The 22,361-nt window shown below is 35.6% G+C and overlaps 1 protein-coding gene across 4 annotated transcripts; it reads right to left on the reverse strand.

Moving 5' to 3' along the window:
- Positions 1–1,348: 1,348 nt before the first annotated feature.
- LOC133315878 (transcription factor GTE8-like) lies at positions 1,349–15,454 on the reverse strand. 4 transcript variants are annotated; one of them, XM_061517556.1, is made up of 11 exons: positions 15,251–15,454; positions 13,493–14,855; positions 13,303–13,351; positions 13,092–13,223; positions 4,513–4,583; positions 4,290–4,362; positions 2,750–2,830; positions 2,552–2,667; positions 2,373–2,439; positions 2,116–2,246; positions 1,349–2,039 (listed from the first exon to the last, which is right to left on the reverse strand). In XM_061517556.1, the coding sequence occupies exons 2-11, from the start codon at positions 14,726–14,728 to the stop codon at positions 1,770–1,772; spliced, it is 2,226 nt and encodes a 741-aa protein (XP_061373540.1). In that variant the 5' UTR covers positions 14,729–14,855; positions 15,251–15,454; the 3' UTR covers positions 1,349–1,769. The 4 variants fall into 4 exon arrangements, with proteins under 4 accessions (XP_061373540.1, XP_061373537.1, XP_061373538.1 ...); XM_061517553.1 differs by having other exon boundaries at positions 15,190–15,454; XM_061517554.1 differs by having other exon boundaries at positions 13,493–14,995; positions 15,190–15,454.
- Positions 15,455–22,361: the final 6,907 nt, after the last annotated feature.

The following is a 22,361-nucleotide window of genomic DNA, read 5'->3' on the forward strand; positions in this document are numbered from 1 at the left end:
GGAGAAGTCCATTCCATCATAGTTCCAGACTAACTCACTATAGTTCTAAGGCCCATAATCTTCAACCTTCAATCATGTGTAATTTGGCTCATCCTGTCTTAGACTGGTGAGATCAATTCTCTTTACCTATGTTTAATTTATTTGATGTGAGATAACCATTAGCTTTTCATGAGACTTGGAACGAAGAATAATCTTATTACGTGATAGTTTAAAAAAGCGATTCTTTTTACCCGGAAAAAAAAAAACGATTCTCAAACCTTAGATTTAGATTAGGAACTACTTTCCTAATTAGCTAACTTACTATTTCATTTATTATCTTCTTTTGAATATATAATATACAATTCATTTATATTTTGAGCTTATTTTTTCTGTTTATATATTTTCTTGACTATAATTTACTAATACAATTGACCTTTTTTTATTTATTAGGAGTATTTTCATGGAGATTGGTAATAATAAAGTTAATCTAGCTACACCATCAATTGGCTTAAATGATCCAATGAGCACACTGGAGGAGCCTCCTATATGTGATTTTGAATTGAAACCAACAATTGGCAACGTATTTAATACCCTAGACGAAAGAGAGAAAATTTTTATAGGTATGCACATGCTGCTGGTTTTAGTATACACAAAATCATCTAAAACAAAATATAAAAATGGTGCAAAGTGGACTTTATTCAAAAGAAGGTTTCACAGCAAAAAAAAAAAATATAGCACAAGCTGAATTGCTCCTTGATGAAAAAAGTTTAATAAGCGAAGTATGTAATGCGTGGATCTTTTTGAAGAGTACAGCAGAATGAAAATATGAAGTCGAACGATTTTGTGAATGTCATACACATGGATTAGCCGCAACTAGAAAGTTAATTCATAAAGTCAGCAACCATAAGCAATGTTCATAAGAATGTATTGTATTCCTATAATCCTATGAAGAGAAAATGTGAGCCCTTCAAAAGTTTATCAATTATTGAAAGTGCAGTTGGAAGTTTGTGACAACAAAGGATGTACACAAATGATCTCCAAAATCATTCAAGGGATTTGAAAGCCTTGATCAAATTGTCAACATATGAGCATCAAGTCTAACTTTTTTTTATAGGCGAAAGCATGCGATGAACCATTCATTATGCTATAACTATGAGGATGATGCGAAGTGAAATGTGTTTTGGTCAGATGGCCTTTGTAGGAAAAATCACTTCAAGGTGAGGTTTCAACGCATATGATGATAGTTCCTTAAACTATGTATTTGTGGTGTCCAAATAAGATAACATGTCAAGAAAATTTCATTACATTTTAGAGATGTTAGCAATACAGTTGTGAGACGGAAGTGAAGATTACTTTAAAATTTCATTTCATTACGGTTATAGCGTTCTGAAGATGGAACAGACTTTAAAATTTAAACAAAATTCTAATAGTAAGAGAAAATAGCCAAACGCAAATACAAGCACGAGTATTTAGAAAATGGACCTACTTCAACGTTCACAGATTCAAAGACTACTTCACCTATCTTCTGTACAACTTAATCTAGACGAAGGGACGCGATGCTATAACCACTAGCGTATTGGAAAAACAAGGTTGATGTACCTTGGTTTCTGTTCAAACCGATCCTATGTTGCCAACTTGTCATGCAGCCACAAGAAAATATGCTCCGTCCTATTCAGTATTCATGATGTATCAACGCATTATGGGAACTAAAATGCTTGGGAAATTTTCTCGTGATCAAGATAATTAATTGTATTTTGCTCCTCTGATTGATCATCCAAAATGTGCATTGCTTAATCAATCTCTCCCTCTTCTACATCATTTACAGGATTTGGAACACAGGGTGGCTCTCCTTCGTCCTCTTCATCGTCAACTTTCATGTATAATCCCAGTTGTTCCAAGGGATTGCTACTCCCAAATTTGAAACTACCCAGGCCATCCTGAGAATGATCAGGACTAGTCTCATCTACAGAGCTTGGCAATTGCTCAGCAGGTACAGCTCTAAGCATTTCCAAATCTTCGAGAAATCGAGAATTCTCATTGATTTCAACAGTCTTTTCCATCTGCACAGATGCCAGTATATGCTCCAATAAAATCCAGAGCAAACATATTTCAGCAAACTAGAGACTGCTTATTTACCTGTAGCAATGCTTGTCGTGCAGCTTCTCTCTCAAGCTCCCTCTTTCGTCTGGCCTCTGCAGCAGCTTCTGCTTCTGCCCGCTTTCGAGCATCTTCAGCAGCCTTTGCTTCTGCTTGTAGCCTTGCCTTTTCTGCTCGACAAAAGAATTGAATCAACAGATAGGTTGGTTAGCACTTCAGTTGAACAATCAGTAATGGGTACATAACACTTATAATAGAAGATAAATAATAGAAGATAAATATGATGCCCGAATCACCTTTCCTTTGCTCCATCTCCAGTTTCTCCCTTTCCCGGCGCAATTTCTCAGGATCTCCCTTCTCAACCTGATATCAGCCAAATTAAATTGAACCAAATCATGTACAGATTCAACAATGATCAGAAGGATAATACAAGCAGAGTAAGTTCCATGCATCTTAAATATATGATTTGACTTACTTGTGTGAGTGTCTTTTCTCGAGCTTTCAAGATAGTATCAGCAAATCGATTCTTCAATAATGCAGCTCGATAAAGTTTACCAGGGGAGACCTGTCTCTCAGTTGGACCACTGTCCCCTACAACGTTAATAAGATAATCTGTTTGTAGTTATCCAACATAACAGTAAAACAATATCTTCCGTAAACCACACACACTTACCATCTTGATGGCAATCAGAGTCAAAAGAACCTGGCTTATGCTTACAGTTATCCTCGAGTTGATCTAAGCCACTAACAGATTCTGGAAGAAATAAAGGGTAGGAGTCAAAGACAGTTAGCAATGACCAAGAAATTTAATTGTGATAATATTAAAGGAACAGCTAGAAGAATTCAAGGCTAGCAAGTACAGATAAGTTTATCACAAGATTAATAATATTAGTACTGTAATAACCCCCTAATCCAAGTTTGGAACGTCTCAATGAGAACATAGATGGTTTCACGTTATATCATTCTTATATGAAAAGGGGCAAATCCCGCGATGCACAAGGCTCTCCAACTTATGAGGGAAGGGGTGAGGGTCAATTGTACGCAGCCTTACTTTTGCAAAAATGCAAAAAGGTTGTTACCCGTACTCAAACCCATGATTTTCTAATCACCAAGAGCAACATTATCGCTGCTCCAAGGCACTTTAATACTCATAATTACAACATCACAGAGAAGAAGAAGAAGCAACCAAAACAGTTCTGTTTCCTTTGCTACTTCAATTGGATATTCTTTCAAACTACTAAGAATACTGCTCCGTTTCAATAAAGTTTGACAAATGCATAGAGAAAAAAAACAATGTTGCTGGATTATGGAGAGTTTGGTCTTGACAAATGCAAATCACGCCCTTGAATCCAGAAATTCAAATACCATTTAGGTTTAAAATTCCGAAATTCAGCATTATTTTCCCCCAACAACAATATGAAGAGCACATCAACAATCAAGCATTTATTCCTATTAAGTAATAGTCAATCCCGGTATTTTATGTTGGGATTATTATAATATTTCATAATTAATCTGACCTTTTATTTGGTCCTTCTCTAATGAAGCTATTTCCTCCAGGGTTCAGCCAATTAAACAATCTCAGTTAAAGCTATCAAATTACAAATGCCACCTCCCCATAATCCAATAGCATGATTACTCAGAAAGTCACCAGAGTAATAGCACAGGGGCAAATATAGGTGCTGGCCTAATTACTGACTTATGCTGCTAGCTCACAACATTTACATTAAGTTCAGTCTTCATATGTCATAACAAATTCCACTATTATTTACCTTAAGATAAACTTATAATTCAAATAAACTCCCTTGGAATTGTCAATAAGAATTAACAGCAACAACAGAGCAGATTTATACAATCTGCTATATTTATAACGTCAATAATCAATATGGATCTTCAAAAAAAAAATTAAAAAAAAAAAGGTTCAACAAGGGTAATTTCCGCACTGTGATCTATGCTAAATATAAATTATCTTGCAGTAGCAGGATTCCAGAAAGCACAGTTTGTATAACATTCGCTGAAGAGTATCCAACTCATAATTATATTACAGAGAAGATAAGAAGCCATGAAGAATATGAAACCATACAACACAAACAGGAGACAAAAAATACGAGGGAGTATTCAAGTTTTTGCACAGATGGCACTCTTTTCCAAACTGCAGATCATACTCTATCACCTTTTAAGTGGCACAAAATGACAAACAAAGAACAATTACTCACGATTTCTTTCAAGAGTATCAGCTGCCCTGGTCTTTTCATCTAACTGAGCTTCAGAACTCAGATTTTCAGGTACCTGAAGAAGAGCCCAGTTGACTAATTATATTATGTAGCAAAGATCCATAGGCAGGGTTCAAAACAGCATCAGCAATTAAACAATCATAGTCTTAACATTCAAAATTAAGCAATTATGAAATCAAATTTTCACTTATTATTCAAACCAGACCTTTGCTACATTTGCTGGACTTGCTTTAACATCATCAGATTCACTATCAGAAGAACTACTAGAGTCCTTATCTGCAATACAGACATTAGATATAGCCACTAATTAACATAAAAAGCTTTCCAATTGAACATCAAAATGAAACACAGGAAAATCGTTCCTAGAAAATACCATGGACCTCAAACATCAAAGTAACAGCACATGCAACCCAGAGAAGACTATTGATGAAGGTAAGAGCCATACTCTTATAAAAAACATAAATGTTACGTATATGCAAAAAGAAAATGTAATTTAAAATGCTATGAACAGTTAGTGGCAAACCTATGATCTATTAAATATTTTGTTAACTATTGTCATATATCATGAACCTGATCATGAAATTCATCATTATTTTTCTGAAAATTGACATAATCCATATGCATATAATTGAATCTGAAATATATTGTATATTCAAGTGTGTAAGTCTGTACAAGGAGGCTCTCTATTTATAGAGACTAAAAGACCTAACGGAATGACCTAATGGGCCAAGCCCACAATCTAGACTATTCTAGACTATTCTAATAATAATAAATAAATTAATATTATTTCTAACACTCCCCCTCAAGCTGGTGCGTATATATCAAAAGCTCCCAGCTTGTTACAAATATGATCTATTCGAGGACCTCTAAGAGCTTTAGTGAATACATCCGCAAGTTGATCATTAGAATTGACAAATGCTGTCTCGATCTCCCTTGACTGGATCTTTTCTCTAACAAAATGACAGTCAATTTCTATATGCTTGGTCCTCTCATGAAAGACTGGGTTAGAGGATATATGCAAAGCGGCTTGGTTGTCATAAATGAGCTTCATAGGCCTTTGTTCACAGAGATGGAGTTCCTTCAGCAATTGACTCAGCCAGATGAGCTCACAGGTTGCATTTGCCATTGCCCGATATTCTGCCTCCGCACTGGATCTGGCGACCACAGTTTGCTTCTTACTCTTCCAAGAGATCAAATTTCCTCCGAAGAGAACACAATACCCTGAGGTGGATCGTCTATCTGAAGGAGAACCTGCCCAGTCAGCATCTGAATAACTAGAGATCTCTGAACTCCCTTTATTTGTATATAATAAACCTCTTCCTGGCGCCTTTTTAATATATCGGAGAATTCTAATAACTGCATCACAATGGGAGTCACAGGGAGAATCAAGAAATTGACTTGCAACACTCACTGCGAAGGAGATATCTGGCCTTGTCATAGTAAGATAATTCAATTTTCCAACTAATCGGCGGTAGCGACTAGGATCTGGCAGTGGCTCCCCCTGTCCTGGTAATAACTTAACATTGGGGTCCATAGGTGTATCAATGGGTTTACAGCCTAACATGCCAGTCTCATCTAGGATATCCAGTGCATACTTCCTCTGACAGATGGAAATGCCCCGCCTAGACTGTGCAACTTCGATCCCCAAGAAATATCGAAGTCTGCCAAGATCTTTGGTCTGAAATTGATTGAATAAATGCTCTTTCAACTGATCAATCCCAGTCTGATCACTGCCTGTAATGATAATGTCATCAACATAGACCAGGAGATAAACACACTGGCCAGAAGAGCTATGCCGATAAAAGACAGAATGATCGGCTTTGCTTCTGATTAAGCCAAAGGATTCAACAACTGAACTAAAGCGGCTAAACCAGGCCCGAGGAGATTGCTTCAGGCCATATAAAGATTTCCGAAGTTTACATATCATTCCAGAACTCTCCCCCTGAGCAACAAAACCTGGTGGTTGCTCCATATAAACTTCCTCCTGCAAGTCACCATGTAGAAAAGCATTCTTAATATCAAGTTGGAGAAGGGGCCAGTGATGAATGGCGGCAAGGGCAAGAAACAGGCGAACAGAAGCCATCTTAGCAACAGGAGAAAAGGTATCCCCATAATCAAGACCAAAGATCTGTGTGTATCCCTTGGCCACTAAGCGAGCTTTAAGGCGATCAACAGTGCCATCAGGACCAACTTTAACTGTGAACACCCATCGACAACCAACAACAGACTTCCCGGGAGGAGCACGAACAAGATCCCAAGTGCCATTGGAGTGAAGTGCCTGCATTTCATCAAGCATCGCCTGGCGCCACCCTGGATGAGATAGTGCTTCACCTGTGGTTTTAGGGATGGAAACAGAAGAGAGACTAGAAACAAAAGTAAAATGTTGTGAAGAAAGTCTGTCATAACTCAAGAAAGAATAAAGGGGATGAGGATTTCGAGTGGATCGAATACCTTTCCGAAGGGCAATGGGAGGAGTCTCTGATGGAGGATCCGGAGGAGAAGAGCCGACGGGAAAGGGCGATGAGTCATCAAGAGGCAAAGTCGGAGGAGGTGCAGGCTGACGACGCTGGTATGTGAGGAGAGGACGATCTGCAGATATGGAGGTAATTGGTTGCTCCTCTGGAATAGGGTCACCTGCAGCTGGTAAAGACAAGTCAAGAAAAGGAACAGGGAGGACCTGATCAACTTGGGACACTGAAGACGGAGTAGAGTGAAAAGGCTGCTGATCAAGGAAAGTGACATCAGCAGAAACGATATAACGCTTGAGATCAGGAGAATAGCAACGATACCCTTTTTGAAAACGTGTATACCCAAGGAAAACACACTTGAAGGCCTTGGATGTCAACTTGTCTTTACCTGGAGTAAGATCATGAACAAAACAAGTACAGCCAAAAATATGTAAAGGCAGAGGATAAGGTGCTCCGGAAAACAAAATACTGTGGGGAACATCATTGTTTAGCACAGAAGAGGGCATGCGGTTGATAAGGAAACATGAGGTGATAATAGCATATGCCCAAAAACGGAGTGGGACGTTCATATGAATGAGAAGGGTACGTGCAGTTTCAACTAGATGTCTATTTTTACGTTCAGCGACTCCATTTTGTTGTGGAGTGTGAGGACAGGTAGTCTGGTGTATCGTCCCTTGTGTATCCAGAAATTTAGAAAATTCAAGAGACACATACTCTTTTGCATTATCACTGCGCAAGATTTGAATAGAAGCACCAAATTGAGTTTTTATTTCTGCACAAAACTTTTGATAAATTGAAAATAACTCAGAACGATTTTTCATTAAATAAACCCAAGTGCAACGGGAGAAATCATCAATAAAGGTGACAAAATACTGAAAACCCAAAACAGACGTTGTTCGACTCGGACCCCAAATATCAAAATGAACAATAGAAAAAGGAGCATCAGCTCTTTTATTGACTCTATTAGCAAAGGAGGAGCGAGTGTGTTTTCCTTGCTGACAAGAATGACAGTTTAAAGACTTAAGATTGGATAAAAAGGGAACCATATGCTGAAGCTTGGAGAGGTTTGGATGACCCAGACGGCTGTGAATTAGCTCAGGAGACTCTGTGAGAGAACAAGCTACTGGAGAAGGTGGTGCAATCAGATAGTAGAGACCTCGTGACTCAACCCCTGCTCCAATCGTCTTCCCCGTACCCGAATCCTGCATAGAAAAGGATTGTTTAGAGAAGGTAATAGTACATGAAAGAGAATGAATCAACTGGCTAACAGAGATTAAATTAAAAGGAATGCCAGGTATATAATAAACTGAACTCAAAGTTAAAAGAGGAGTTGGTTTGGCTTCCCCAATTCCACGAGCAGGAGCCTTAGTGCCATCAGCAAGAGTGACAGGGGGTAGGTTATTAGAATAAGAAAGTGAAGTGAAGAGATCTTTATTACCACAAATATGATGAGTAGCACCTGAGTCTATTATCCAGGGTCCAAGAGATGATTGATAAAAACAAACAACATGATTACCAGTGTCTTGAGTAGGATGCTGAGAAGAAACCTTCTTGAGAAGTGCCTCATAGTCGGCACTTGAAAGAGTTACTAATCGAGTTGAAGGTGGCGTAACATCAGTTTGAGCAAAGTAGGCAGTCGGTGGCTTCAAATGAGGGTACTTCCTATAGCAGCGTTCTTCAAAATGCCCAAGATTCTGGCAATAATTGCAACGAGGCCTTTGTCTGCGGCCACGTCTACGACCGCGTCCACTGTTCCAATTGGAATCACGGGCCCGAGAAAAGAATGGAGATGGGGTAGTACCGGAGATGATGCCAGTCGTGTTTTTGGAGGCATTATTTGAGCCCTCCATCACAAAATAAAAGGAGATGACCAGAAAATAGAAAAGAACTACAAGAAAGCAAGAAATCGCACAAAAACGTTGCACAAAAGTGTCCAAACAGCGGGTTTTTCACTGATATCTTTCAAACGGATGGGACCCACAACGAACGGAGACCAGATCTGGAAAGAGGGTGAGGTGGCGAGCAAGATGGTGGTGGTCCGGCCTGGAACGGTGGCCGGACGGTGGCTCACGCGCCGGAACAGTGGTTCGGCCGCCGGAGACTTCCACCGGCGCGTGGCGGCGCGTGGATGCTCCGATCAACACGCGGCTTGGACAGACAGGGTCGCCTCCCTGAGCCGCTCCTGATCGCGTGGTGGTTGGTCAGAAAAGTCGCCGGAAAAGCAGTCTGACGGCAGTGAACAGTGGCGGACGGTGGTTTTCTGGCGGTTTCCGGCGATGAACGGAGGCTGACGATCTTTTTCCTGATGATACGAGGTTGAGGACAAAAAATTTGTGACTAAATAAGGGTTAGGTGTGAAAGGATGGTTGCCGGTATGATGCACGGCAGTAAAAAGAAAGGAAAAGATATATATGCGGAGGCAGAGCCCTCAGATCGAGAGCTCTGATACCAAATTGAATCTGAAATATATTGTATATTCAAGTGTGTAAGTCTGTACAAGGAGGCTCTCTATTTATAGAGACTAAAAGACCTAACGGAATGACCTAATGGGCCAAGCCCACAATCTAGACTATTCTAATAATAATAAATAAATTAATATTATTTCTAACACATATAATGAAAGAGGATATACGTCTACTATGCTCAGGCACGCATCTTGCAATACTATCAACTGGTACATTTTATAGAAAAACTACAGACTAGCACGACTTCCTCTTCCTAAATAAGATTACTAAAGTTCAATTCAACCATATAGAAGAAATGTGACGACTTAAGATAACAATCCTGGTAAGACCTAACTTGTGAAGCCCAAATACTCCGAAATTGGCAAAGTGTTGGTGTCATACACATATCTATCACTGATACACGTACAATACACCTAGATATGTATCCACGGAATATCCTCTGTTTTCTTTTTCTTTTTTTTAATTTTTACTGGCTGATACATTTGGTATACGGAGCTAATATGTCTTACCTTGGCTAGATACAGCTTAACTATATAAATACAATACCTTGTTTCAATATCCCCCAATGCTTCGGACAATATTTTCTAAAGATATGATAATAACTAAAGAGACAACTGAATATGAAATTGAAGGATAGCTTGATCCTCTTGTATATATTGTACAATTCAGGACAAGAATGAAAATAGAAAGATAGATTTGTAAACAGGCAAAGCAGAACTTCAAGCAGAAATAGATATTCAACATAATAACATAATGATAACTAATAACTATATGAATTTTTTTTTTATTGCAACTATTTTTTTTTAAACAAAAGGAAAAGTACAAAAATGGAATTCTTACTATAAAAACATTTCCAGTTTAAGAACAAGAAACCACACAAGTGGTTAATTTAGTCAATAAGTGGTTACTCATCAACCACTCTTTGAATATAGTTAATGATTTCAGTGGTTATTTGTTCATAAATTGGAAACATTTTACCATGAAATCCATTTTTTTGTTTTTTCCGAAACAAATTTAAGAAAGCATTTCTTATCATTAAACAGACACAGCTCATTAAAATACTCGTGTGAAAGAATTTCAGCCTCAGAAACCATATAACTAGGCACGGGCACAAAAAGAGTATAATTTGACATGTTTTCAGAAAGTAGATCCACAACTTCAGGGTAATCAATAGCATGCTATAGCGGTACAATAGCGCGTTGCGGCTCCATACAATGCGTCTTTTCAGGGTACCAGCCGTAACAGCTGCTTTTGCAGAAAATCGCATTGCAATAAGCCGTTATAGTGAAAGGGGACAAGTTTCCATAATTGCCCTCACTTTAAATTTGTAGTAGTCATACTTCAAGGGCTTTTTAGTCTTTTAACCCTTAATGTATCTAAACCCACCCTCTCCCCTTAGTCGAGACCATTGTTGTCAAGATCACGTTTTAAGATCGTAGGATCATACGATCCTACAATTTTTTTCATCCTAGCGATCCAAATCGCAGGTGAGATCGCCCTCCACTAAGATTGTGTGAGATCGACGAGTAAAATTGTTCAATCGGTGGGATCCAACATCCCACCATTCTAACGATTGCGAAAAGAGCCCCACAGTTGAAATCTGGAGACTGGAGATCAGAGAGAAAAATAAACACAGATAAGGCCTTGGAAAGTGAAGAACTATCACGAGGAAAGAGGGAACTTTGCAAGATGGGGATGGAAAGGAGAGCTTCAGGGACTTGAACATAGCTCACACCAGTTCCATCACCATCTTCCCTCCGGCACCCACCGACCTCCATTGAGGTTTCTCTTTGCCTCTGCTTCTACTTCTAGACTATGACTACAATTTGTGGTTGAAACTTGGTCTGGTCATATCCTTTTTCTTTTTAATTTTGTTTTATTGGTTCTCTTAGTCATATGTCATAGTGGACCATATTCTAACTTAGTACGCTTCAACCTTTACTTTTAAGATAGACATAAAAAGCTGTATTTTATTCATTTAAATATTTAAAAATAAAAAATAAAGAAATGATATTATAAATGTACCTTAATATTCACTAGCATTGTGATGGTCACTAGACTCACTACCTACCCTTCAATTATTATTTTTTATAGAATCCACTATAACTACCGTATTTTATAATAATATTAACTTAAGTTCAACTATATAATAATGGCATATCAAAAATAATAAAATTATTACAATGGAAGAATATTATTTTTTTATTTTACTAACCAGAAAATTCAAAATTATCCATTAAGGATTAAGTGATATATCATGTTTTACTTTAAATAAAAAAGCTTAATATAATACTTAAAGTATGAGACTCTCTCACTTAAAATATTACTTTATAATTAAAATTAGGAATGTAAGATCTTATGATCCATGTCAATCCCACAATTTACGATATTTTCCCTTTCCGATCGTCGGTAAGATCTCGATCTTCACAACTTTGGTCAAGATTTCTTCTTGACTCCCTTTCTCCCTCATTTGCAACCAGTGACCAGTGATGACGACTAGCGAGCAGCGACGGCGAGCAGAGACGTTCGACGGCAACCAGTGACCTTCTCTCTCTGTTCTCACTTGTCCCTGTGTTCTCTCATTATCTGTTCCCTTCTATTTTAATTTTTTTTTTTTTTTTTTTGGTTACACTTACACCATTTAACTTATTAATCTTAACCAGAAACACGTTTAATTTATTAACTCTCTGTTCTGTTCTCTTGTTTTTGGTTACACTAATTTTTGTTTTTGGTTTTTAACTCACCTTTTCTCTTTTGGTTTTTGTAACCAAAAACACCCTTTTAACTTATTAACTCACTCTTACACTCACTTCATCGAGAAACATTTTTTTCTTCTGTGTTATTTTGTTATCATGCTATATGATTTTTTTCATGATGCTGTTAGCATAACCGAGTTACTATCTCTCTGGCTTCCTTGCATTGCTTGCTTAGATTATTTTTTTTCTTTTGGTGAGGTATAGTCAATCATTTAGATACAGTTCTCCTGCTAAAGGTGGTTAACTCTCGTTAGATGCATGATCCTTTTTGAGATGGTGAAAGTGAAGATTCCAATTAGTTCTTTTTGAGAATTTTAATATGAAATATTGTAATTGACAATATTTAGATCCTTTCAATTGACAATGTTTGGATCCTTTTAATTGACAACAGTATTTAGAATCCTTATTTGGAAAGATAATATATTTAATTACGGTTTAGAGTTTATTTTTTGGGTTTTATGTCTCTCCTTTAATAGGAGAGACCGTTGATTTTCCTGTTGATAGAAAAACGGTGGGGTCCATTCTTTATAAAAAAAGAAAAAAAACAAACACACTTCAAAGTGTCAGTAGGAGAGTTGAAAACATTTCTGACGCAAAAGAGAATTTAAGCCCTTCTTTTTTAGCACTTATATGTGTTGTATATCTATATAACAGGTTCATGTATAGGACTCCACTATTGCGCTACCGCTACCCTCAATGGTGCTATAGCATTTTCAAGGGTCTGCTGCTTCCTGCCGCTACCCGTATTTAATAACTATGCTCTATGATTGCTGGCATGTACCCTATAAGAACAGCTGCACGTTCTACCTAACTTTAATCCCAAAATACCTATAATGCTCTGATGCATTGATACCCGCTACAGCAGTTACTAAGAAACAAAGCTACATTGATTATCCCATGAATTCACAGCAAAATTATAAAATTACGAATGATTCTTATCACACTGACACCTTCTAATAAGCTAGATCTGGGGAAAAACTGAATTAAAAAATAAGATATTTTCCCGCATTTATATGACTCTTCACATAAAGACCCACAGTCACAGATTACTCAAAGTATTCAAAAGCATCATAGAGAAATCCAAATCTCATTTACCGTTGGAGCTGCCTGGACTGAGACATTTGTTTATTCTGGAAGTTGTATCCTTTTCAATCTGCACATGAGGATAGCTTGAGACAGGGGGCTCATTTCCACCAATGTCAACCTCTTCATCAGCTGGATCATTACCTACAAGTGGAACAAATTTAAATAAAAAAACAAATAGAGCATGCATTCAAACCTGCTCACAAACACAAACACACATCACCTTTAAATGGTTGCAATGAGGAATTGCTTGGTCCAGAATCATTCAACACCTGCAACAGAAAAATAGATAAAGGGAAGTAAAATCATATGTATTTTAAGACTGGCATCTCATTGTGGAAAGGGATGAGTATACTTTAGACAAAATGTGATACTAGCTTAATTTATGAAAGGTTTAAGTAGCTGGGAGGTACCTCTATTTCACACGCTTCAACTTTTGCTTTGTTCTTTTGCTTCTCTTGCAAAAAATCATCCAAAAGCTTTCGCAATGTGAACAGTGTATCATCACTGAGATCATCAATATCAATCTCAATCTCATCCTCTCCGCATTCCCTACCATTTGAACTATGTTCTTTTAAGAAATCAATGATATGGACAGGCATTTCTCCCATTAAAGACTCCAATTCTCTGCCTAGATTAAGCTTCTCTTGATCCGACATAACCTTCTTAGCAGGTAGCATAACTTCCGGTTGTGGTGGCAATAAGGCAAATTTCCTCTTTTTTGAAGGAGGCATTGGTCTAGTACTTTCCACATCTTCACAAGTATCTGGCTTCGCAGGCAAAGGTAGAACATCAGTTCTTGGCAGTTTCTTGTCAATTGTTTTCCATCTCACTTCAAAATATTTGCTAAGGGTATCAGCCATTAAATGGACATCATTCCCGCGTGGATTATAGGTCATTGCATTTGAAAATGTAAGCCTCACATCATGAACAAATTCCAATGGGCCTGTGTATGCTCCTGCAACTATCTTGTTTTTTATTGTACCCAAATCCATAGGATGCTTAATGATACTGAAATAGTCATGAAGATTCAACTTCACCACATCTACAGGGGTATTGAAAACCCAAGCATACTGGTGATTCATCAATCTTTTCAAGAGTGAGTCACAATCTTTCATCAACAAAGTATTCACAGTGCTTGGTGAAGAAGTCCTTGTTGCAGACTCAAATTTTCCAGAAGTGCCACGGTTCCATCCACGAGGTTTTTGACTCTTACCTAATGGTTTCAATTTATTCTCTGGGACAGAATTGGATATGGATGGTTTTCTCGAATTCTCCACTCGATGCCCATTATTGCCATTACTACAGCTAAGAATATCACTGGAGGACGACAATGTAACACCATTCGTTCTTTGTAGTTCAACTTTCTTTTGAACCAACCGAATCTGTTCAAGCTCGGATCTTAACCGACTTACCAGATCTTTTCTTTGAAAAGGTGACAAATTTGACAAGGGGAGAACTTGCATGGGAACACCAATTCGGTCACGGCGGCTTGAATTCAAACTAATACATTTCCTGGTGGGGATACTAGAGTCCTCCGAAACAGTAATTTCGGTGTCCATTCTTCCTGAGGTACCAGATCCCTCTGATTCACCAGCAGTATCTAGTGCATTGCCAAAATAACCACCAGAAAGCCTACTCTTGGCCATAACAATGCTCAATGATTTAATTAACCAAAAGCTTCAAGTTATGTCCACATCCAGTGCCAACCATGGAAGAAAATCACCAAATCAGCTTGTCCCACCAACCCTAACGGCGTGGTGCAGTTCAGGATAACTGTTCAGAGATGCCCATAACAGAAGAAAATAAAACAACTAAAATTCAATATGGTACTCTTCATTTCTTTGAACCCTACTACAAAATTAGCCTCCCAGATACGAGGTAAACGGGAATTACTGTCATGAAAATTAATTAAACTGAAAAAAAAAAAAAAAAAAACTTCAAAAGTAACACAAGAAATTTAAAGCTAAAGCCCCTTTTGCTCAAATACAATAATTAAGATAATAAAACTAATAACAACAACAACGACAACAATAATAAGTGGTGTAATTACACAGCTTCGACTACACAAGTTGATTTCAAATGGAACCCAAAGACCCAAAACAATTACCAGCCAGTAACTGAAAACAGCACCAGCAGCGCGCTCAACGAAACTCAAAAAAAGCCCTTACTTCTACTCCCTTCGAAACCGAGAATTCAGATGCAGCAATTCGATATAAGAATCCAAAGAAAGGAACGGCGAGATGGGGAGAGAGATCAAAGCTCAAGCGAAACCCTATCTGAATTTGCAGAAAACGGCAACAGCTGAAACGCGTTTTGCCCCCCCAAAAAGCACGAACCGAACTAAGCGAAGAAGAAGAGAACGACACCGTTGCAGAGAGTGAAGAGAAGCAAAGAGCACTTGGCTTTCCCCTTTTTTTCTTTTATTAGAGTAAATGCCGCGCCTCCTCTGCAATTTGCGTCGAGAGACAAAACAGTCTCAGCCGTACGATCTGCAGTCAATGGTTACGATGAAATAAGGGAAAAATGTCCTCAAAACCAATATTTCCTTTAAAAAGATCGAAATAATAATATAAATATAAGCAAATTTTAAATCAATATATTTAATTTTTGTTCCGCTAATGTTATTTAAATATAAATTTTATTAATTTCATGTTGTAAGAAAGTGATTATCTCCTGCCATAGATATAATAATAGACAAGTTTCACTCCCTCATAAAAAATAAAAATTAAGCTACACAATAATTGATAGTGTGTAGAAAAAAGAGTTATTCTCCGATAGAAAATAATTTTTTTCTTTAAATATTAGGTTTGGTGTTTGTCATTTTAAATGACATAAGTTATATTATTTTAAGAGTGAAATGACAAACATTTTTTTCTTAAATATTTGTGGGGAAAGAAATGAATTTTTTTTTTTAAATTCCTTTACCAGTCGATTGATCCAATGGAACTAGATAAGATTTTTTTTTTTTTTTTGAAAATTAAATACATATGCAACTTAGCTAAATCTCTCTGAATCTAATGGCTTAGAATCAGATAAGATTTTAAGAGTGACAAAACTCTTTTATTAAATTTTTAACATAATTACATATTCGGAATTTAAAGTTGAAATTATTGATTAAACTAAATTAACATTTTACCAATTGATCCACGTCATGGGTGATTAAAATAAATGGTTAAGTATAAATATTGTGAAATTATTAGCTGTCGATGATAGGGTTGAATCTGATTGGTAAAATATGTTTATGGGAAATCTGATGATTAGGATCTGAATGAATCTTATCTATGAAAAGTGTGAATTTTGATTCTGTGGGCGGCTACTTGAACTCTTGGACACCGCAAATTCCCGAAGACAAGTCAACCATTACAACCCATAATTTGTGGGATTGTGATGTTTTAATCTTCTAGACTTTTTGTACTTTGTTTGAACGAGAGAAGTGAAAATTTATGGAGAATATATATATATATATATATATATATATATATATATATATAGGGAGGATTCTTTTGATTTTAGAGTAAGAGTTTTAAGTCTTACTCTCTATCACAGTTGTTGATGGATAGAAATCAACGGTTGTTATTCATAGTGTAATTAATAATTAATTAATTAATATAACTTTCTAAATTATAACGTTAGATGGAGGAAATCAATGGTTAGAATGGAGAGTAAGACTTTTACTCTAGAGTCAAATGATCTCTCTCCCATATATATATATATATATATATATATATATATATATATATGAGGTAGGATCTTTTGACACCAGTGTCAAATTTGAAATTTGACACCTCATCTGAGAGCCGTTAGATCAAAAAAGATCAATGTTGTCATATGCTCACAAATCAGAGTCGTTGATCTTTTTAGATCCAAGGACTCTCAGATGAGGTGTCAAACTTCAAATTTGACACCGGTGTCAAAGGATCCTACCTCTATATATATAGGGCTTATCGTTTCATCGTTTCTCAAGCTGCTTGAGATAATCTTATCTCCGACTACTAAATCACAACCATACAAAGATGGATCAACGATGACAAAAGAAGAGAGAGAAAAAGGAAATCATAATCATTCAAAGGTGAATCAATTAATATAAGTAAATAAATAAATAAAACGACGTAGTTGATCCAATGGCTCACATTAATAAAAAAAAAATTAAAGCCCTTAGATATAAGTGGAATCAACGGACAATATTAAGAGTGTAACTTACACTGGTGTAAAATGATTCTACCCCATACATATATATATATATATATATATATATATATATATATATAATGTAAGATCCTTTAACACCGGTGTCAAATTTGAAATTTGACACCTCATCTGAGAGCCGTTAGATCAAAAAAGATTAACGGTGTCACATGCTTACAAATCAGAGCCATTGATCTTTTTTGATCTAACGGCTCTCAGATGAGGTGTCAAATTTGAAATTTGACACCGGTGTCAAAGGATCCTGCCTCTATATATATATATATATATATATATATATATAAATATTTTCTCGTGTTGCATGAGAATTCAATTCTCATGTTGTGACCCTGCGATTTGCGTGCAAAGCTTTTCTTTTCTTTTTCTCCTTTTAATAAATGTGGGGCCCACCACTAGTTGAGTCACACCATGAGAATTCAATTTTCATGCAATATGAGAAACTCAAACCCCTATATATATATATGGGAAAAATATTTCTCTGGCAACTTGAGATAAGTTTATCTTCGGCCACCCCAAAACTACGTCATTTTGTTTATTTATTTCCTTATATTAATTGATTCACCTTTGAATGGTTATGATTCTCTTTTTCTCTCTCTTCCTTTATCACCATTGATCCATCTTTATACGATTATGATTTAGTAGCCATAGAGAAAATTATCTCAAGCAGCTTGAGAAATGATAAGCCTTATATATATGGATCAAGATCATTTTACACCGGTGTAAGATTAATAAGTCTTACACCGCATCTCAACAATTGATTTCCGAGCATCCAACGTTTATAATTTAGAAATTCATATAAATTAATTGATATTAATTAATCATTAATTACACTACAAATACCAACCGATGATTTATGTCCATCAACGGTTGAGATGTGGTGTAAGACTTGTTAGTCTTACACTGGTGTATGTTATCAAAAAAAAAAAAAAAAAAAGAACATATATATATATATATATATATATATATATATATATATATATATATATATATATATATATATTTATATATATATGGGTAACAATTTTCTTACGTAACGGGAGAAATTCTATTTTTTTATTTTTTTTTTATTTTTTTTATGTTTATTTTTCAACTTTTTTGTATCTTTTATTTGAGTTCATCTACCACCGACCCCAATTAATTTGGGATAAATGTGTTGTTGATGTTGATGTTGATGTTGTTGAATTTGGGATAAATGCATGGAGCTCAAATCTATTCAAAAAACAAAAAAGAAAAAGAAAATGTTAGACGAAAATTGAAGGGTCGCTATTAGAAAAAATTAATTCTCCTATAATATGAAAAATATTTTTCATTTATATATATATATGGGTTCGCTTTTTCTACAGTCAATGTAGATAACTTATCTACAGTGAGCTCAAAACGACATCGTTTTGAGACGAAAATCAAGGTATTTTTGCAATTATAATTTATTTTAGGGTTATAATAGTCTTTTTTATTATAAATTTTTAATTTTTCAATCCAAAACGACGTCGTTTTAGGAACGAATGTAGATAACGCGAATGTAGATAACTTATCTGTATATATATATATATATATATATATATATATATATATATATATATATATATATACAGATAAGTTATCTACATTCGCTCCCAAAACGACGTCGTTTTAGGTTGAAAAATTAAAAAAATATGATGAAAAAGACTGTTATAACCTTGAAATAAATTATAATTACAAAAATACCTTGATTTCCGCCTCAAAACGACGTCGTTTTGGACTCAATGTAGATAAGTTATCTACTTTGACTGTAGAAAAAGCGAACTCATATATATATATATGGGATATACATTTCTGCAGCGGCTGTACGTACAGCAATTAAATACTTGCCATATATATATATATATATATATATATATATATATATATATGGGAATGGATCCACTTACCACCAAAAATGTTTACAACCAACGTAATCACCGTTGATTTCCGTCAATCTAACGGCTATCATTTTTTGAAATTAATAAATGCGACCAAATAATTTCTAATAAATGATAACCGTTAGATTGACGGAAATCAACGGTGATTACGTTGGTTGTAAAGGTTGTAAATATTTTTGGTGGTAAGTGGATCTGTTCCCTATATATATATTTACATGATAATAAGACAGATGTATTTCCCAGATATCATCATCATCATTTGGATCCATAGTAATACAGAGATAGATGTAAATTAACTTTTATCAACTGAGCATTAGATTAAGACTTTAACGTAAATAAACAACAGATTGTCAGAGATCTTCTTGATCCCTTGTTCAACATCGGCAAATTTGACTTACTGCCCTTCATATGGTGATGGGGAAAGCAGGAAATGAAGTTGAAATCGTGATGGGGAAGTAGGAATATATGGATAGATCTAAATTATCTGTTATTTATCTGAGCCTTTTGTTAACATTTTATCATGTGTTAGAAGCATGTATGATTGTAGGATGAGAAATGAAAGTCTTGAGAACTTGTTCAGCTGTTGCAGTAAGTCCCATATGAAGGGCAGTAAGTCAAATTTGCCGATGTTGAACAAGGGATAAAGAAGATCTCTGACAATCTGTTGTTTATTTACGTTAAAGTCTTAATCTAATGCTCAGTTGATAAAAGTTAATTTACATCTATCTCTGTATTACTATGGATCCAAATGATGGTGATGATATCTGGGAAATACATCTGTCTTATTATCATGTTTAAATCTTTCTCCTCTAAGCTCTCTTTCAAATCATCTCAGCCATCTTCTTCTTCCATCCATAAAGATCAAGTTAAAAATCAAACAAAAAATATTTTTAAAAAAGAAATCTCTTTTGAAGATATCAATCAATATCTGGATAACTGGGAAATTCCCAGAATTCCAACTAATGAACTGTACAAACCCGAAGGAAACTTCTTTCGGAAATCTGACTATATCATCATAATAGTTGAAAGAAATATCCCTTTAAATAATGAATTTGAAGAATTTCAACTCCTGTCAAAATCATCTATACAAACTCATAAACAGAGTTATAACTATTTGCACATTGGATGTGTCCAAGTGGCTATTAAACCTCTTGGAATTGAAGGTCTAAATGCTTATGTTCTTCTATGCCTTCGTGATACAAGGCATAACAAATTTACAGATTCTATACTTGGAACTGTTGAAACAAGCCTAAGCAATGGACCAATCTTTTTCAATTGTTATCCTGATCGTATGGTTAGTCTTCAAGATAAAAATATCTTGGATGTCTTAACATTGAACGTTGAGACAAGTGGTCTGGACATGAAAACAGGATCTATTCCAGCAGCTTTTCTTTTTAGGATTCAATATAAAGTATTGAATTCTTCCATCTCTAGGGTTCTTAAACCCAAGAAAGCTGGGGAAACTACTTCGTTCCTTACTGACATGTCTAGAGCAAATGTCACTGTACCCAGAACTATCCGTTGGTCTGACGTAGTCCTACCAGAAAAATGGAGACTTGAGAAGGCAACACCTGCTCAACCTAGAGATACTCCAAATTTCAGAGAAATCAAGCAGTTCCCAAGTGGTGCTGTTGAAATCATCTTCGATAGAAGAAACTCTTTCAGTTCTGCAAGTTCTTCCAGGTCTGTTCAAACTCAAGATTTTCGTTCTGAAGATTTTCAATCAGCTCTTTCAAGGAGATCTTTCTCTACAATCTCTGAACCTAGTAGGTTCAATCTCCATCTCCAAGGTTTGGACACCTCTTCTTCTATTCCTAAACCTTCATATACCCAAAAAGAAGAAGAAAATGAACAAAATATTATCCAATCCCCAAAATCTATTCAATCTCCAACCTATTCCTCTATGCATAATTCTTATGATGTTATCTAAGTTCATTATAGATAAGGAAACCCTTAGGAAAGACTTTAATTCTGAGGATCGGTCTCCTCAAAAAGAATGGTTCTTCCAAAATTATAAGGGAATTAAAAGACAACTAATCCAAGAAGAATTTTATAACTTTCTTAACAAAGTAAAGTTAAACATTCCTTTCTTTGATTGGTTTCAAGCTTATTCTGTCCAACATGATATTGATTATTCATTCAAAACTCCACAAACTGCTAATGTCATTACTGTTTGGCACCTGAAAGAAGGAGAAGTCATTAAGTCTGAATTTCCTCCCACAACTTCTTTCTATCTCCCAAAGGTTTGTGATAACAAAAGTAGATCTGTTCTTACTTTACCTTTTAAATTAAAAGATGAAAATGAACAAATCTCTCCAATGGATTTTAAAAATCTTATTGAACAATCTAATTACACCAATAAATATCTTCAAATTTTGAGTGAAAAACTTAACAAAACTATTGAACCTTCATCCTCTGCATTTTTTTCTAAAATCTTAGAAAAACCTTTGTTCAAACCTTTCAAAATGAATGATCAACTTAGAAAAGAGTTTGCAAAGTTAAAACCTGCTCAATCTCAGTCTCAGGATGAATTTCTTAAAAAAATTGATGAGAAGTTAAGTACATTAACCATTCCTGATACCCCACAACATTTTGATCAAGAGACTCAACAGTCTCATAAACATAACACTCGGTCAAAAACTATCAATACTCTGAATCATTATGATGAATCTCCTGAGTCAGATAACAAATCTGAAATTAAAATTAATCCTATAACTGGTATTAATAATTGGAGAAACCCTTCCAAACTTTATTACCAAAAAGCAACTGCTCCTGATCTTCTACTTGAAGAAAAGAATACAAGTTTCAAAAGTTTTAATGGTAACAACGTCTATGAATGGAACATAGATGGTCAATCAGAGTATAACATACTCAATATAATGCACCATATGACTATTGTTGCAACTGCCTATCAAACTTCTCATAATTGTTCTGAAGCAATTATAGTCAATATTATTGTCTCTGGCTTCTCTGGTCAACTCAAAGGTTGGTGGGATAATTATCTTTCTGAAGATGAAAAAAATTCTGTTCTTAATGCCATTAAAGTTGATCCTGATGGCATTCCTATAGTCTCTAATGGAAAAACTATTCCAGATGCTGTTAATCAATTAATCTTCACCATTATCCAACATTTCATTGGTGATCCATCCTTATGGAAAGATCGTTCTGCTGAACTCCT

This window comes from Gastrolobium bilobum, unplaced genomic scaffold, assembly GCF_033153095.1.
Source record: "Gastrolobium bilobum isolate Gb01-03AN ecotype WA unplaced genomic scaffold, APGP_CSIRO_Gbil_v1 utg17648, whole genome shotgun sequence".
Lineage (NCBI taxonomy): Eukaryota > Viridiplantae > Streptophyta > Magnoliopsida > Fabales > Fabaceae > Gastrolobium > Gastrolobium bilobum.

What these genes read in the sequence shown, in the direction of transcription:
- LOC133315878 (XM_061517556.1), bottom strand. Translation starts at nt 14,728, where the DNA reads ATGGCCAAGAGTAGGCTTTCTGGTGGTTATTTTGGCAATGCACTAGAT. An exon ending in GTCCAGCAAATGTAGCAAAG is followed by an intron (nt 4,363 to 4,512) that starts GTCTGGTTTGAA and finishes GCTCTTCTTCAG; the next exon opens with GTACCTGAAAATCTGAGTTC. An exon ending in CTCTGATTGCCATCAAGATG is followed by an intron (nt 2,668 to 2,749) that starts GTAAGTGTGTGT and finishes TTAACGTTGTAG; the next exon opens with GGGACAGTGGTCCAACTGAG.